The sequence below is a fragment of the Oncorhynchus tshawytscha genome, linkage group LG10, assembly GCF_018296145.1.
Source record: "Oncorhynchus tshawytscha isolate Ot180627B linkage group LG10, Otsh_v2.0, whole genome shotgun sequence".
NCBI classification, from domain to species: Eukaryota; Metazoa; Chordata; class Actinopteri; order Salmoniformes; family Salmonidae; genus Oncorhynchus; species Oncorhynchus tshawytscha.
The window spans coordinates 9,014,926-9,033,118 of NC_056438.1; the positions used below are offsets into that span (position 1 = coordinate 9,014,926).

Below are 18,193 nucleotides of genomic sequence, written 5' to 3' on the forward strand. Positions count from 1 at the left end.
ATGAATTATTTCGGAAAGAAGTAGAATGTGCTTAACGTGAGTAGAGGTGCAACCTAAAAATGTGTAGACATCATTGGACAGGAAAAGGCGCAATCCTCGCCCACCATGAAAAATAGGTCGTTTTATTAGATACATTTTAAAGATTGACGTTTCAACTTTCAATAGCCTTGTTCAGAATAATTACAATGAGAATGGACAGGTTCATACCGGGCATTCTTTAAAAATAAAAAATAGCATTGCAACATTTTGTGCATAATGCATTTGAATTCAGAGTCCATTTATTTAATTAATTGGAATCCAAATAATAGGCCTGCATTGATCCTTCATGTGTTGACTTGGTTGTGCCCAGGTTTGCTCAACATATAGACAATACGTGTGCCTTTTGCCAAGATGTCACACAGGAATTATGTGTGTTTGTATTCTTTGTGAAATTACATAATATCTCGACTTGACCTCTCTGGTAGACTCAACACACCTTGTCCCCAGATCTTTATCACCAAAATAACAGCCACGCAATCTTTATAACTCGCTCGCTCTCTCTCTCACACACACACACACAAATACACAGAATATGTTGTACTATTCTTGTGGGAACCTAAAATTGATTTCCATTCAAAATCCTATTTTCCCAAACCTAACCCCTAAGCCTAAAATACCCATTGCCCCTCCCCTCCCCTCCCCATTCTTCATTGGCATGGGAAACATGTATCCATTCAATTTCAACTTGTGTAATTCCGCCCCCTGCTGGTTATTAGGCAATACTGCGACACTGAGCCGCAGAGTAGATACCAGAATAGCTCCTAAGTGAAACTGGGCGTTGAATGTAATTATTTACAAGGCATGGACATCATAAGATCCTCCCACAATAAAACTGATTATATAAAAGTTATTTTAAAAAATGTCAAAGTCTAAACTGTATAATGTGATCTGATTGGATCAGAAACTGAAGTGACGTGTCACATGATCGAAACAGGAAAAAGAGAGAAGCAATGGCTGCAGTGTTCGGTGGTGTTGAAGGGTGAGTCTCTAATAAACCATTTTTTATCCGGTAATAATTTGAATGAAAACGTGTTATCAGGCAGATATAGCGCAGAACTGATTAGGGCAAAATGCTGTGCTGTTGTTTGATTGTCACATAGAACATAAACCTGTCTGACTAAACTCTACACCAACGATTCATCAGACACTTCCTTTCACCAGGGGGTGGAGTTTAGTCAGTTAAATTAAACATTCCTTTGTGACAATATCCATATTCTTAAGGAAAAGTTTCCTATTCATTTGATTTGATTTGTGTGTGCACGGCGCTCCTGTCGGCCTGTCTGTGCGTGTCATCTATTGTAACAGTGGTGGGACCCACTCCAAGGCGGTATTGGTCTCTGAGAATGGGAAAATCCTTGCAGAGACAGACGGCCCCTCAACCAACCACTGGGTGAGATGACAGATCTAGGATCAGTTTACCATATTCCATAGCCTGATGTTAACCGTTAGGTGGTTAAAGTAAAGCTGACCACAGATCAGCAGAAGCACCTCAACCAACCACTGAATGAGACCACAGAACTGACAGTACACTTTTATTATGACAGCGAGTAGATTCCAATGTACAGGAAATGAGTTCCGGCACCTCAAATGTTCTACTGCTTGAGTTCCTGCACCCCTTGTAGATTATTGGCTTAGAAATACTATCCGGCATCTAAATTAAAAACATAATCGGCATCTATTTCAGTCCAACCACTTGTAAGTGCTGATCTGAAGTCAGCTTTGTGTTTTCCCTCCTAATGATTAAGGTCAGGATTTAGAGATGGTAAGCTGGTCTTAGATCTGTGCATAGACGTGTGAAGGAAGAGGACGTTAAGCTTCTATTAAAGTCATGAGTGGTTCTTCTACATTATGAAACGATTCACGAGTGATGACTATGTGTTGTCTTTCAGTTGGTGGGTGTTGACTGTATGTGTTGACTTTCAGTTGGTGGGTGTTGACTGTGTGTTGACTGTATGTGTTGTCTTTCAGTTGGTGGGTGTTGACTGTGTGTTGACTGTATGTGTTGTCTTTCAGTTGGTGGGTGTTGACTGTGTGTTGACTGTATGTGTTGTCTTTCAGTTGGTGGGTGTTGACTGTATATGTTGTCTTTCAGTTGGTGGGTGTTGACTGTATATGTTGTCTTTCAGTTGGTGGGTGTTGACTGTATGTGTTGTCTTTCAGTTGGTGGGTGTTGACTGTATATGTTGTCTTTCAGTTGGTGGGTGTTGACTGTATGTGTTGTCTTTCAGTTGGTGGGTGTTGACTGTATGTGTTGTCTTTCAGTTGGTGAGTGATGACTGTATGTGTTGTCTTTCAGTTGGTGAGTGATGACTGTATGTGTTGTCTTTCAGTTGGTGGGTGTTGACTGTATGTGTTGTCTTTCAGTTGGTGGGTGTTGACTGTGTGTTGACTGTGTGTGTTGTCTTTCAGTTGGTGGGTGTTGACTGTATGTGTTGTCTTTCAGTTGGTGAGTGACTGTGTGTGTTGTCTTTCAGTTGGTGGGTGTTGACTGTGTGTGTTGTCTTTCAGTTGGTGAGTGTTGACTGTATGTGTTGTCTTTCAGTTGGTGAGTGTTGACTGTGTGTGTTGTCTTTCAGTTGGTGGGTGTTGACTGTGTGTTGACTGTATGTGTTGTCTTTCAGTTGGTGAGTGATGACTGTGTGTGTTGTCTTTCAGTTGGTGAGTGATGACTGTGTGTGTTGTCTTTCAGTTGGTGGGTGTTGACTGTGTGTGTTGTCTTTCAGTTGGTGGGTGTTGACTGTGTGTTGACTGTATGTGTTGTCTTTCAGTTGGTGGGTGTTGACTGTATATGTTGTCTTTCAGTTGGTGGGTGTTGACTGTGTGCTGACTGTATGTGTTGTCTTTCAGTTGGTGGGTGTTGACTGTATATGTTGTCTTTCAGTTGGTGGGTGTTGACTGTATGTGTTGTCTTTCAGTTGGTGGGTGTTGACTGTAGGTGTTGTCTTTCAGTTGGTGGGTGTTGACTGTAGGTGTTGTCTTTCAGTTGGTGGGTGTTGACTGTGTGTGTTGTCTTTCAGTTGGTGGGTGTTGACTGTGTGTGTTGTCTTTCAGTTGGTGGGTGTTGACAAGTGTATCGAGGCCATCAACGACATGGTCCAGAAAGCCAAAATAGAAGCGGGGCTAGACCCAGACACACCTCTCCACTCTCTGGTGAATCAATTCATGATTTTAATGCAACAATCTAATCTAAAGCCTAATATACAAGCATTTCGCTACATCTGCTAAATATGTGTATGTGACCAATCAAATTAGATTTGATTAGATTTTGATATACTATTTACTAGCTCTGTTAGCTACTCAAAATGGCGATCCTGAGCACTTGTATTGAGTGTATACTTTGCGAAGCATCTACACAGAATCACCTTTTTTTGTGTAGCTAATTGTAGTTCTTGGGTTGTGTATTGTGTAGGCTAATCGTTACTAAGGCTTAAGGACAATTCCATGTATATATAAAATATAGACCCATCAGCACCAACGTGCAATTCATAGGAGCATGTCAAACTGAGGCAAATGAAAGCTAAGAGTTTATATGTTTTACAAATTAAGGAATATGTACATTTTTCAACCTAAAAATTGGGGAAAATCAAAGGCTTTGATTTCTTGTCAAGCAGATGGAAAAGGGATCTTTTTTTTTTTTTTTTACCATAAAAAGTATCAAACGCATTAGAAATACATGGAAACACAATAATGTTGAAGACCCGTGACAGCTAATATCAACACCTATATTTACTGTTGGATCACACTTTCTCCCTTCTGTAACTTTAAGAAACATTTCCCCCTCCGTAGTAACATTAAGGAACATTAAGGAACATATCCCCTCCCGTAGTAACATTAAGGAACATTAAGGAACATTCCCCTCCCGTAGTAACATTAAGGAACATTCCCCTCCGTAGTAACATTAAGGAACATTAAGGAACATTAAGGAACATATCCCCTCCCGTAGGAACATTAAGGAACATTAAGGAACATTCCCCTCCCGTAGTAACATTAAGGAACATTCCCCTCCCGTAGTAACATTAAGGAACATTAAGGAACATTTCCCCTCCCGTAGTAACATTAAGGAACATTAAGGAACATTCCCTCCCGTAGTAACATTAAGGAACATTAAGGAACATTTCCCCTCCCGTAGGAACATTAAGGAACATTCCCCTCCGTAACATAACATTAAGGAACATTCCCCTCCGTAGTAACATTAAGGAACATATCCCCTCCGTAGTAACATTAAGGAACATTCCCCTCCCGTAGTAACATTAAGGAACATATCCCTCCGTAGTAACATTAAGGAACATTCCCCTCCGTAGTAACATTAAGGAACATATCCCCTCCGTAGTAACATTAAGGAACATTCCCCTCCCGTAGTAACATTAAGGAACATTAAGGAACATATCCCCTCCGTAGTAACATTAAGGAACATTCCCCTCCGTAGTAACATTAAGAAACATTCCCCTCCCGTAGTAACATTAAGGAACATTAAGGAACATTAAGGAACATTCCCCTCCCGTAGTAACATTAAGGAACATTAAGGAACATTCCCCTCCCGTAGTAACATTAAGGAACATTCCCCTCCCGTAGTAACATTAAGGAACATTCCCCTCCGTAGTAACATTAAGGAACATTAAGGAACATTAAGGAACATATCCCCTCCGTAGGAACATTAAGGAACATTAAGGAACATTAAGGAACATTCCCCTCCCGTAGTAACATTAAGGAACATTCCCCTCCGTAGTAACATTAAGGAACATTAAGTACTGTACTCTACTGAGCTCTACTGTACTGTACTCTACTGAGCTCTACTGAGCTCTACTCTACTGAGCTCTACTGTACTGTACTCTACTGAGCTCTACTGTACTCTACTGAGCTCTACTGTACTCTACTGAGCTCTACTGTACTGAGCTCTACTGTACTCTACTCAGCTCTACTGTACTCTACTCAGCTCTACTGTACTCTACTCAGCTCTACTGTACTCTACTATACTGAGCTCTACTGTACTCTACTGGGCTCTACTGTACTGTACTCTACTGAGCTCTACTGAGCTCTACTCTACTGAGCTCTACTGTACTGTACTCTACTGAGCTCTACTGTACTCTACTGAGCTCTACTGTACTCTACTCAGCTCTACTGTACTCTACTCAGCTCTACTGTACTCTACTCAGCTCTACTGAGCTCTACTGTACTGAGCTCTACTGTACTGAGCTCTACTGTACTGAGCTCTACTGTACTGAGCTCTGCTGAGCTCTACTGAGCTCTACTGTACTCTACATAGCTCTACTGTACTCTACTGAGCTGTACTGAACTTTGCTGTACTCTACTGTATTCTGCTGTACTGTACTCTACTGAGCTCTCCTGTACTGAGCTTTGCTGTACTCTACTGAGCTCTACTGAATTGTACTGAGCTCTACTGAATTGTACTGAGCTCTAATGAGCTCTACTGTACTCTACTGAGCTCTGGTGTACTGTGCTCTACTCTGATGTCCAAACTTCTGAAACATAGACGTCTAAGATTGGTTCAGATTTGGTCCGGTCCAACCGAATTTGGTCTTGTTTGGGGGCGGAGCTCATGAAAATAATAATAAAATATTTCTACCTTTGTACCTATCACCATGAGGAGAATGACATTAATATCCATAATGATGTATTCCTGTGGAGTACAGATCAGGGAACCATGATGAAATTCCGTTACAGGGCGTTAATCCACTTCACTTATTGTAGTTCAATAACCAAAAGAGATTATTTTTTTTTAAACTCACGGTGTGATGTCATAGCTGACGCCTCATTCTTTCTGCAGACGTCTGGGAATCTTAATTCAGCTGGTTTTCATTTTTAAAAACGGAGGGAGATTTTACCAAAAATCTGTTACCAAATTTAGCATCTGCACTGTTCTTCCAGTAAAATGTGTTTTTGTAAAAATATTTGGTGTAAATTGTTTAAAGTAGTCCTTGTCCATAGAGTTATATGGTTTGTTAAAATTTGAAATCAATGGTTTTTGTTTGGCATACATTTTAAGTGAAGAATCTGAGTCCCAGCGCAAATGGGACTTCCGGCGCCGACAGAGATGGCCGCCTCGCTTCGCGTTCCTAGGAAACCATGCAGTTTTTTGTTTTTTTACGTGTTATTTCTTACACTAGTACCCCAGGTCATCTTAGGTTTCATTACATACAGCCGAGAAGAACTACTGAATATAAGATCAGCGTCAACTCACCATCAGTACGACCAAGAATATGTTTTTCGCGATGCGGATCCTGTGTTCTGCCTTACAACCAGTGTAACGGAGTGGATCACATGCAGCGACCCAAAAAAAAAACGACTCAGAAAAAGAGGGAAACGGCGGTCTTCTGGTCAGACTCCGGAGACGGGCACATCGTGCACCACTCCCTAGCATTCTTCTTGCCAATGTCCAGTCTCTTGACAACAAGGTTGATGAAATCCGAGCAAGGGTAGCATTCCAGAGGGACATCAGAGACTGTAACGTTCTCTGCTTCACGGAAACATGGCTCACTGGAGAGACGCAATCCGAAGCGGTGCAGCCAGCGGGTTTCTCCACGCATCGCGCCGACAGAAACAAACATCTTTCTGGTAAGAAGACTGGCGGGGCGTATGCCTTATGGCCAACGTGACATGGTGTGATGAAAGAAACATACAGGAACTCAAATCCTTCTGTTCACCTGATTTAGAATTCCTCACAATCAAATGTAGACCGCATTATCTACCAAGAGAATTCTCTTCGATTATAATCACAGCCGTATATATCCCCCAAGCAGACACATCGATGGCTCTGAACGAACTTTATTTAACTCTCTGCAAACGAAACGATTTATCCGGAGGCTGCATTCATTGTAGCTGGGGATTTTAACAAGGCTAATCTGAAAACAAGACTCCCTAAATTTTATCAGCATATCGATTGCGCAACCAGGGGTGGAAAGACCCTGGATCATTGTTACTCTAACTTCCGCGACGCATATAAGGCCCTGCCCCGCCCCCCTTTCGGAAAAGCTGACCACGACTCCATTTTGTTGATCCCTGCCTACAGACAGAAACTAAAACAAGAGGCTCCCACGCTGAGGTCTGTCCAACGCTGGTCCGACCAAGCTGACTCCACACTCCAAGACTGCTTCCATCACGTGGACTGGGAGATGTTTCGTATTGCGTCAGACAACAACATTGACGAATACGCTGATACGGTGTGCGAGTTCATTAGAACGTGCGTTGAAGATGTCGTTCCCATAGCAACGATTAAAACATTCCCTAACCAGAAACCGTGGATTGATGGCAGCATTCGTGTGAAACTGAAGGCACGAACCACTGCTTTTAATCAGGGCAAGGTGTCTGGTAACATGACTGAATACAAACAGTGCAGCTATTCCCTCTGCAAGGCTATCAAACAAGCTAAGCGCCAGTACAGAGACAAAGTAGAATCCCAATTCAACGGCTCAGACACAAGAGGCATGTGGCAGGGTCTACAGTCAATCACGGACTACAGGAAGAAACCCAGCCCAGTCACGGACCAGGATGTCTTGCTCCCAGGCAGACTAAATAACTTTTTTGCCCGCTTTGAGGACAATACAGTGCCACTGACACGGCCTGCAACGGAAACATGCGGTCTCTCCTTCACTGCAGCCGAAGTGAGTAAGACATTTAAACGTGTTAACCCTCGCAAGGCTGCAGGCCCAGACGGCATCCCCAGCCGCGCCCTCAGAGCATGCGCAGACCAGCTGGCCGGTGTGTTTACGGACATATTCAATCAATCCCTATACCAGTCTGCTGTTCCCACATGCTTCAAGAGGGCCACCATTGTTCCTGTTCCCAAGAAAGCTAAGGTAACTGAGCTAAACGACTACCGCCCGTAGCACTCACATCCGTCATCATGAAGTGCTTTGAGAGACTAGTCAAGGACCATATCACCTCCACCCTACCTGACACCCTTGACCCACTCCAATTTGCTTACCGCCCAAATAGGTCCACAGACGATGCAATCTCAACCACACTGCACACTGCCCTAACCCATCTGGACAAGAGGAATACCTATGTGAGAATGCTGTTCATCGACTACAGCTCGGCATTCAACACCATAGTACCCTCCAAGCTCGTCATCAAGCTCGAGACCCCGGGTCTCGACCCGCCCTGTGCAACTGGGTACTGGACTTCCTGACGGGCCGCCCCCAGGTGGTGAGGGTAGGCAACAACATCTCCTCCCCGCTGATCCTCAACACTGGGGCCCCACAAGGGTGCGTTCTGAGCCCTCTCCTGTACTCCCTGTTCACCCACGACTGCGTGGCCATGCACGCCTCCAACTCAATCATCAAGTTTGCGGACGACACAACAGTGGTAGGCTTGATTACCAACAACGACGAGACGGCCTACAGGGAGGAGGTGAGGGCCCTCGGAGTGTGGTGTCAGGAAAATAACCTCACACTCAACGTCAACAAAACTAAGGAGATGATTGTGCACTTCAGGTAACAGCAGAGGGAACACCCCCCATCCACATCGACGGAACAGTAGTGGAGAGGGTAGCAAGTTTTAAGTTCCTCGGCATACACATCACAGACAAACTGAATTAGTCCACTCACACAGACAGCATCGTGAGGAAGGCGCAGCAGCGCCTCTTCAACCTCAGGAGGCTGAAGAAATTCGGCTTGTCACCAAAAGCACTCACAAACTTCTACAGATGCACAATCGAGAGCATCCTGGCGGGCTGTATCACCGCCTGGTATGGCAACTGCACCGCCCTCAACCGTAAGGCTCTCCAGAGGGTAGTGAGGTCTGCACAACGCATCACCGGGGTAAACTACCTGCCCTCCAGGACACCTACACCACCCGATGCTACAGGAAGGCCATAAAGATCATCAAGGACATCAACCACCCGAGCCACTGCCTGTTCACCCCGCTGTCATCCAGAAGGCGAGGTCAGTACAGGTGCATCAAAGCTGGGACCGAGAGACTGAAAAACAGCTTCTATCTCAAGGCCATCAGACTGTTAAACAGCCACCACTAACATTGAGTGGCTACTGCCAACACACTGTCAATGACACTGACTACTCCAGCCACTTTAATCATGGGAATTGATGGGAAATGATGTAAATATATCACTAGCCACTTTAAACAATGCTACCTTATATAATGTTACTTACCCTACATTGTTCATCTCATATGCATACGTTGATACTGTACTCTATATCATCGACTGCATCCTTATGTAATACATGTATCACTAGCCACTTTAACTATGCCACTTGGTTTACATACTTAACTCATATGTATATACTGTACTCGATATCATCTACTGTATCTTGCCTATGCTGCTCTGTACCATCACTCATTCATATATCCTTATGTACATATTCTTTATCCCCTTACACTGTGTATAAGACAGTAGTTTTTTTGGAATTGTTAGTTAGATTACTTGTTGGTTATTACTGCATTGTCGGAACTAGAAGCACAAGCATTTCGCTACACTCGCATTAACATCTGCTAACCATGTGTATGTGACAAATAAAATTTTATTTGATTTGATTTGAATCTGTTACTGTGTAATTGCCCCTTTTTACCAAGTAGGCTAACTAGTATGATAATATCTCGCTCTCCCAGGGAATGTCTCTTAGCGGAGGGGAACAGAAGGATGCTATTGAGAAGATCATCTGTGAGATGAAGAACAGGTTTCCTAAACTCAGCATCAATTATTACATCACCACCGATGCCATCGGCGCCATGGCAACAGCCAGCGACCGGGGTAACGGAACCATCTTGTTAACATAACTTTTTTATTTTTTATTGAAAGTGATAAATTAGGATTTGAAAGAATGATTTAATATGATCAATAGCCAGTATGAGAAGTGGATCTTGTAATCTGTGTGTGGTGTCCTTCGACTTAATTGTTGAAAGGAATGTTCACTGTGATCTTACAACTGTGTAGTATGACTTCACTCATCCCTCCCTCTCTCTCTGCCCCTCTCACACTACATATAGGAGGTATAGTGTTGATCAGTGGGACTGGTTCTAACTGTAAGCTGGTGAACCCAGATGGAAGCCAGGTCGGCTGTGGAGGCTGGGGTCATATGATGGGGGACGAGGGGTCAGGTAGCCATGACGCCAACAATCAACATAAACAGAAGTCCAATAAACTTGTCTTCTCTTATGATCACCTCTCTATTTTCCTCCATTCATTTATTTTTTCCTCCTACTGTTTCCCTCTTTTACCCCCCCTCCCCCTCTTTTCTCTCTCCATCAGCGTTCTGGATCTCCCACCTGGCAGTGAAGACGGTGTTCGATGCCAAAGACAACCTGGTCAAGCCCCATCATGATGTCACTCACGTCAAGAAGGTCATTGAGAATTACTTCCAGGTGAGAGGTCAACCGAAAGTACAACAGGAAATTAAATTGAGTACAGGCTTAACTGACAACCGAGACAGAATGCAATATGGGATTTCATTGAATAGTTTGGGCCGGGTGCTGCTGATCGGTTGCCCTAAACGATGGTTCTGATGACGGGTTTCAGTTGGTGGTGGAAGGTCGTTTGGTGGTGGTGGGGAGGTGGAAGGTCGTTTGGTGGTGGTGGGGAGGTGGAAGGTCGTTTGGTGGTGGTGGGGAGGTGGAAGGTCGTTTGGTGGTGGTGGGGAGGTGGAAGGTCGTTTGGTGGTGGTGGGGAGGTGGAAGGTCGTTTGGTGGTGGTGGGGAGGTGGAAGGTCGTTTGGTGGTGGTGGGGAGGTGGAAGGTCGTTTGGTGGTGGTGGAAGGTCGTTTGGTGGTGGGGAGGTGGAAGGTCGTTTGGTGGTGGTGGTGGGGAGGTGGAAGGTCGTTTGGTGGTGGTGGGGAGGTGGAAGGTCGTTTGGTGGTGGTGGGGAGGTGGAAGGTCGTTTGGTGGTGGTGGGGAGGTGGAAGGTCGTTTGGTGGTGGTGGGGAGGTGGAAGGTCGTTTGGTGGTGGTGGGGAGGTGGAAGGTCGTTTGGTGGTGGTGGGGAGGTGGAAGGTCATTTGGTGGTGGTGGGGAGGTGGAAGGTCGTTTGGTGGTGGTGGGGAGGTGGAAGGTCGTTTGGTGGTGGTGGGGAGGTGGAAGGTCGTTTGGTGGTGGTGGGGAGGTGGAAGGTCGTTTGGTGGTGGTGGGGAGGTGGAAGGTCGTTTGGTGGTGGACGGTCGTTTGGTCGTGTGGAGGTGGAATGTCGTGTGGAGGTGGTGGAAGGTCGGTTGTGTGGAGGTGGTGGAAGGTCGTGTGGAGGTGGTGGAAGGTCGTGTGGAGGTGGTGGAAGGTCGTGTGGAGGTGGTGGAAGGTCGTGTGGAGGTGGTGGAAGGTCGTGTGGAGGTGGTGGAAGGTCGTGTGGAGGTGGTGGAAGGTCGTGTGGAGGTGGTGGAAGGTCGTTTGGAGGTGGTGGAAGGTCGTGTGGAGGTGGTGGAAGGTCGTGTGGAGGTGGTGGAAGGTCGTGTGGAGGTGGTGGAAGGTCGTGTGGAGGTGGTGGAAGGTCGTTTGGAGGTGGGAGGTCGTTTGGAGGTGGGAGGTCGTTTGGAGGTGGGAGGTCGTTTGGAGGTGGGAGGTCGTTTGGTGGTGGGAGGTCGTGTGGAGGTGGAAGGTCGTTTGGTGGTGGGAGGTCGTGTGGAGGTGGAAGGTCGTTTGGTGGTGGAAGGTCGTTGGAAGTCCTGCTGCTGCAAAACAGCAAGTGGGAGAAACAATGTAGATTTATACCCATTGGTTGAAAGGAAGGAAACAGATTATTGCACCAGTGAGCTTATAGGTTAATCAGCAAGCGGGGTGCCATGCTCATAGACTGAAGTTAATAGGTGGAGGACATTCCCCTTGCTAATAGGGAAGGAGGAAGAAAGACATGACGTTATGCTGATGAGGTGACGTTATAAACACTACCCCATAAATGCCTGCTGTGCTGATGAGGTAAGACAGGAAGCAATGTGAATTATGTTGCGTTTTCCCGATTAATTAAAAGTGCCAAGCCATTCAGGCCAGTCTTCCTGATTTTAATCGGGTGTGAATGGCTTGGCACTTTTAATTCATCAAGTAAACAACATAATTTACATCTACATTATGTATGAGTTGTTCATCTAACCTCTCTCTCTCTCCCCTTCCCCCTCTCTCTCCCTTCCCCCTCTCTCTCTCTCTCTCTCTCTCTCCCCTTCCCCCTCTCTCTCTCTCCCTTCCCCTCTCTCTCTCTCCCTTCCCCTCTCTCTCTCTCCCTTCCCCTCTCTCTCTCTCCCTTCCCCCTCTCTCTCTCTCTCTCCCCTTCCCCCTCTCTCTCTCTCTCTCCCCTTCCCCCTCTCTCTCCCTTCCCTCTCTCTCCCCTTCCCCCTCTCTCTCCCTTTCCCCCTCTCTCGCTCTCTCTCTCCCTGTCCCCACTCTCTCCCCCTCTCTCTCCCTTCCCCCTCTCTCTCTCTCTCCTCTCTCCCCTTCCCCCTCTCTCTCTCTCTCCCCTTCCCCCTCTCTCTCTCTCCCTTCCCCCTCTCTCTCTCTCCCTTCCCCTCTCTCTCTCTCCCTTCCCCTCTCTCTCTCTCCCTTCCCCCTCTCTCTCTCTCTCCCCCTTCCCCCTCTCTCTCTCTCTCTCCCCTTCCCCCTCTCTCTCCCTTCCCTCTCTCTCCCCTTCCCCCTCTCTCTCCCTTTCCCCCTCTCTCGCTCTCTCTCTCCCTTTCCCCCTCTCTCCCCCTCTCTCTCCCTTCCCCCTCTCTCTCTCTCTCCTCTCTCTCCCTTCCCCCTCTCTCTCTCTCCTCTCTCTCCTTCCCCCTCTCTCTCTCTCTCCTCTCTCTCCCTTCCCCCTCTCTCTCCCTCCCTTCCCCCTCTCTCTCTCTCCCTTCCCCCTCTCTCTCCCTTCCCCCTCTCTCCCTTCCCCCTCTCTCTCTCCTTCCCCCTCTCTCTCTCTCCCTTCCCCCTCTCTCTCTCCCTTCCCCCTCTCTCTCTCTCTCTCCCCCTTCCCCCTCTCTCTCTCTCTCTCTCCCTTCCCCCTCTCTCTCTCTCCCCTTTCCCCCTCTCTCTCTCCCCTTCCCCCTCTCTCTCTCTCCCTTCCCCCCCCTCTCTCTCTCCCTTCCCCCTCTCTCTCTCCTTCCCCCGCCCTCTCTCTCTCCCTCCCCCTCTCTCTCTCTCTCTCTCTCCCCCTTCCCCCTCTCTCTCTCTCTCTCTCTCTCCCCTTCCCCCTCTCTCTCTCTCCCCTTTCCCTCTCTCTCTCCCCTTTCCCTCTCTCTCTCCCCTTTCCCCCTCTCTCTCCCCTTCTCTCCCCCCCCCTCCCTCTCTCCCCTCCCCCTCTCTCCCTCCCCTCTTTCTCTCCCCCTCGCCTCCTCTCTCTCTCCCCTTCTCTCTCCCCTTTCCCCCTCTCTCTCTCCCCTTCCCCCTCTCTCTCTCTCCCTTCCCCCCTCTCTCTCTCTCCCTTCCCCCTCTCTCTCTCCCTTCCCCCCTCTCTCTCTCCCTCCCCCCTCTCTCTCTCCCTCCCCCCTCTCTCTCCCTCCCCCCTCTCTCTCTCTCTCTCTCTCTTCCCCTTCCCCCTCTCTCTCTCTCTCTCTCTCTCCCCTTCCCCCTCTCTCTCTCTCCCCTTTCCCTCTCTCCCCTTCCCTCTCTCCCCCTTTCCCCCTCTCTCTCCCCTTCCCCCCTCTCTCTCTCCCTTCCCTCTCCCCCCCTCCCTCTCTCCCTCTCTCTCCCCTCCCCTCTCTCCCTCCCCTCTTTCTCTCCCCCCTCGCCTCACTCTCCCCTCCCCTTCTCTCTCCCTTCCCTTCTCTCTCTCTCTCCCTACAGGTATCAGACTTGATGGGGATGCTCCCTCATCTCTATAGAAACTTCCAGAAGTCTCACTTTGCAGGACTCTGCCAGAAATTAGCTGAAGGTTAGTTATCCTCTTATTTTCCCTCTCCCAACAGCGTAAGTGTGTTTGGACTGGACTCGTGTGTTTGGACTGGACTCGTGTGTTTTTTACTGGACTCGTGTGTTGGGACTGGACTCGTGTGTTGGGACTGGACTCGTGTGTTGGGACTGGACTCGTGTGTTGCATGGTTTTAATCAACCTCATACGATATTCCATTTTTTTTTTTATTGATCTATAAATGTGCACTATTGTGAGTTACAGGGGCTAAAGCTGGTGATGCTCTGTGTCAGTATCTGTTCACCCTGGCAGGCAGGGTCCTGGCCCAACACATAGTGGCTGTACTACCTAAAGCACAACAGGTGAGATACACACACATTTTACCCACATACAGTGCAAAATTGGACTTTTTTGACACATTTTGTTACATTACAGCCTTATTCTAAAATTGATTAAATGTTGTTTTTCCATCAATCTACACACAATACCCCATAATGACTTCACAATACCCCATAATGACATCACAATACCCCATAATGACATCACAATACCCCATAATGACATCACAATACCCCATAATGACAAAGCAAAAACAGGTTTTAGGATTTTCTTTGCAAATGTATAAAAAATAAAACCTGAAATGACAATTTCATAAGTATGCCCTTTACTTTGTTGAAGCAGCGATTACAGCCTCAAGTCTTCTTGGGTATAAAGCTACAAGCTTGGCACACCTGTATTTGGGGAGTTTCTCCCATTCTTCTCTGCAGATCCTCTCAAGCTCAGTCAGGTTGGATGGGGAGCGTTGCTGCACAGCTATTTTCAGGTCTCTCCAGAGATGTTAGATCGGGTTCGAGTCTGGGCTCTGGTTGGGCCACTCAAGGACATTCAGAGACTTGTCCCGAAGCCACTCCTGTGTTGTCTTGGTTGTGTGTTTAGGGTCATTGTCCTGTTGGAAGGTGAACCTTCACTCCGGTCTGAGGTCCTAACCTGCTCCTGAGCACTTTCATCAAGGATCTTTCTGTACTTTGCTTCGTTCATCTTTCCCTCAATCCTGACTAGTCTCCCAGTCCCTGCCACTGAAAAACATCACCATAGCATGATGCTGCCACCACCATGCTTCACTGTAGGGATGGTGCCATGTTTCCTTCAGACGTGAAGCTTGGCATTCAGGCCAAAGAGTTCAATCCAGAGAACCTTGTTTCTCATGGTCTGGGAGTCTTTAGGTGCTTTTTGACAAACTTCAAGCGGGCTATCATGTACCTTTTACTGAGGAGTGGCTTCCGTCTGACAACTCTATCATAAAGGCCTGATTGGTGGAGTGCTGCAGAGATAGGTTTCCTTCTGGAAAGTTCTCCCATCTCCACAGCGGAACTCTAGACTCTGTCAGATTAACCATTGGGTTCTTGGTCACCTCCCTGACCAAGGCCCTTCTCCCCCGATTGCTCAGTTTGGCCGTTCGGCCAAATATAAGTCGTCTTGGTGATTCCAAACTTCTTCCATTTAAGAATGATTGAGGCCACTGTGTTCTTGGGGACCTTCAATGCTGCAGACATTTTTTGGTACCCTTCCCCAGATCTGTGCCTCGACACAATCCTGTCTCTGAGCTCTACGGACAATTCCTTCGACCTCATGACTTGGTTTTTGTTCTGACATGCACTTCCAACTGTGGAACATTATATAGACAGGTGTGTGCATTTCCAAATCATGTCCAATCAATTGAATTTACCACAGGTGGACTCCAAGTTGTAGAAACATCTCAAGGATGATCAATTGAAACAGGAAGCACCTGAGCTCAATTTTAAGTCTCATAGCAAAGGGTCTGGATAAGGTTTCAGTTTATTTTTTAATAAATGTGCAAACATTTCTAAACCTGTTTTCGCTTTGTCATTATGGGGTATTGTGATGTCATTATGGGGTATTGTGTGTAGATTGATGAGAATTTGTTTTAATCCATTTTAGAATAAGACTAACGTAACAAAATGTGGAAAAGGTCAAAGGGTCTGAATACTTTCAGAATGCACTGTACTTTCACCCTTTTCTATGATGTCATATATAAGGTTCAACAGATTACACTGATATTGTACCCCCCTTATCTCCATCTCTGTCCCTCTCTCTGTGTCTGTCTCTCTACATCAGGCTCTGTTGACAGGTGAACAGTGTCTACCCATCTTGTGTGTTGGATCAGTGTGGAAGAGCTGGGAGCTGCTGAAGCCAGGTGGGTTGTAACTGACTGTTGTTGGATCAGTCCAGTCGGTTGTCAAAATGTCCTCTTATGGCAGGATTTTCTAGCCTGGGTACTAGTCTGTTTGTGCTAACATCCCACTCCTTGTTAAACATGTTTGGAATGGGATGATGGCACAAGTAGATCTGGGACCAGGCTAAGGATTTCCCAGGTCAACATAAAGATGAGCTTTTTCAAGCCAACAGTCCACAATGGATGTCAAAATGACACCAAGATCCCCATGCGCAACGCCAAGCGTCGGCTGAAGTGGGGTGAAACGCGCCGCCATTGGACTCTGGAGCAGAGGAAACGCATTCTCTGTCGGGATACATCACACTTTACCATCTGGCAGTCCGACTGACTAATTTGGCGGATGCCAGGAGAAACGCTACCTCCCCAAATGCATAGTGCTAACTGTAAAGTTTGGTGGAGGAGGAATAATGCTCTGGGGCTGTTTTTCCATGGTTCGGGCCGCTTAGTTCCAGTGAAGGGAGATCTTAACACTACAGCATACAGTGACATTCTAGATCATTCTGTGGTTCCAACTTTGTGGCAACAGTTTAGGGAAGGCCCTTTCCTGCTTCAGCATGACAATGAGCCAGGCCTAATCGCCCAACCTCACTAATGCTCTTGTGGCTGAATGGAAGCAAGTCAATGCAGCAATGTTCCATCATCTAGTGGAAAGCCTTCCCAGAAGAGTGGAGGCTGTTATAGCAGCAAAGGGGGGGACCAACTCCATATTAATCCCCATGATTTTGGAATGAGATGTTCCCCCAAGCAGGTGTCCACATACGTTTGGTCATGTAGTGTGTTTTAATTTGTTTAATATAATTTAACATTATGCATTAAAGTGTTTAATAGAACAAATGTGGACATTAATACATGCATTTCTATAGCTTCTAAATTATTTCTTTAAATGTGGGAGAGTACCAAGATGGAGCAATGGCTTCCGAACAGCACCCTCTGTCAGTCATCTAGTGTATATTTAAATAATTGGGTTCAGCTAAGCTCTAACTGTCTCGTTGGCAGGTTTCACAGAGGTCCTGGCGGAGTTGGAGTCCACGCCTGCCTTCAAGGGTCATTTCTACGGCTACAACCTGCTGACCCTGAGGCAGTCATCGGGGTCGGCGCTAGGCGGTGCGGTTCTCGGCGCGAAGAGCGCGGGCGCCACAGTAACACTCAACTACGCCGACAACGCACAAGTCTTCTACAAACACTCCTTTCAAAGCAGTCAATGAGGAATCGCCTCTGAACCAATTCAAACGAAGCCTCACAAGCTTGACCAATCAGGACGCAGCTATAAGTAGGGCAACGTTTGGGATTGGACAAATAATTAAGTGCTTGGGATTTATTTGACCAATAATATGTCCTTGATTTGATTAGCTCTGGTTTTTTGTACTTCTAATAACTCTCCACAAGAGGGAGGTCTTTAGCTAACAAGCACATCGCAACTGTCCAATTGTACTGTGAATCTAAATATATCAGCAGGAAAGATTTATGTTTAATCATATTAAGAGAATATAGTCTGAGGTATGTTTTCTAATAACTAATGCAATTCTGAAATATACACAACGTTTTGCAGCATTCGGTCGCTGTCTGTTATTTTTACCGATTCTGCTTCTCCCACTTGCTGACAAGGCTACATAATTACCATGGCTTGGATTGGTCAGAACAGCCCGGCCATTGTGACATCATGGTTATGGATTGTTGTGATATGACATTCTGAGTCACAACATTCTATTCCTAAGGACACAGCAGAGAGCGAGTTCTAACCAGTGTGACATCATAGTTCTAACATTCCATTTCTAATCCAGAGAGTATAGAGGGACATTCTCCTGTAGAAGTTCACACTGGCTGCTTTCTCACTCTGGTAAAGTGATAGATTGAATGTGAGACTGTAAAAACCAGATGAGTATTATGACAAGCCAGAAGGTAAGGTAAAACCAGACCTACCTAATTCAATACCACCAAACTAATTCAAGTCAATGGTTCAGCTATTGCGCTGTTCACATACGACAGATTTGCCTGTACTCTTATATATACCGTTGAAATTAATGACAGTGCCATTGACATTGAGCCCTGATGTGTCACGTAAGAGTCTATTTTGTCTCCACTGTCTATGAACAGTGAGAGGAAGACATTGAGAAACAGTTGAACACT

The 18,193-nt window shown here is 46.4% G+C and overlaps 1 protein-coding gene across 2 annotated transcripts; it reads left to right on the forward strand.

The window, feature by feature from the left end:
* Positions 1–928: 928 nt before the first annotated feature.
* On the forward strand, positions 929–17,617 carry nagk (N-acetylglucosamine kinase). 2 transcript variants are annotated; one of them, XM_024408147.1, is made up of 10 exons: positions 929–1,018; positions 1,345–1,429; positions 3,091–3,189; positions 9,622–9,763; positions 10,000–10,110; positions 10,262–10,374; positions 13,749–13,836; positions 14,077–14,174; positions 15,949–16,027; positions 17,063–17,617. In XM_024408147.1, exons 1-10 carry the CDS (start codon positions 990–992, stop codon positions 17,269–17,271), a joined length of 1,053 nt encoding a protein of 350 aa, XP_024263915.1. In that variant the 5' UTR covers positions 929–989; the 3' UTR covers positions 17,272–17,617. The 2 variants fall into 2 exon arrangements, with proteins under 2 accessions (XP_024263915.1, XP_024263916.1); XM_024408148.1 differs by lacking the exon at positions 3,091–3,189.
* The last annotated feature ends 576 nt before the right edge of the window (positions 17,618–18,193 follow it).

What these genes read in the sequence shown, in the direction of transcription:
- nagk (XM_024408147.1), top strand. Translation starts at nt 990, where the DNA reads ATGGCTGCAGTGTTCGGTGGTGTTGAAGG. An exon ending in GGCAACAGCCAGCGACCGGG is followed by an intron (nt 9,764 to 9,999) that starts GTAACGGAACCA and finishes CACTACATATAG; the next exon opens with GAGGTATAGTGTTGATCAGT. An exon ending in CTGCCAGAAATTAGCTGAAG is followed by an intron (nt 13,837 to 14,076) that starts GTTAGTTATCCT and finishes TGTGAGTTACAG; the next exon opens with GGGCTAAAGCTGGTGATGCT.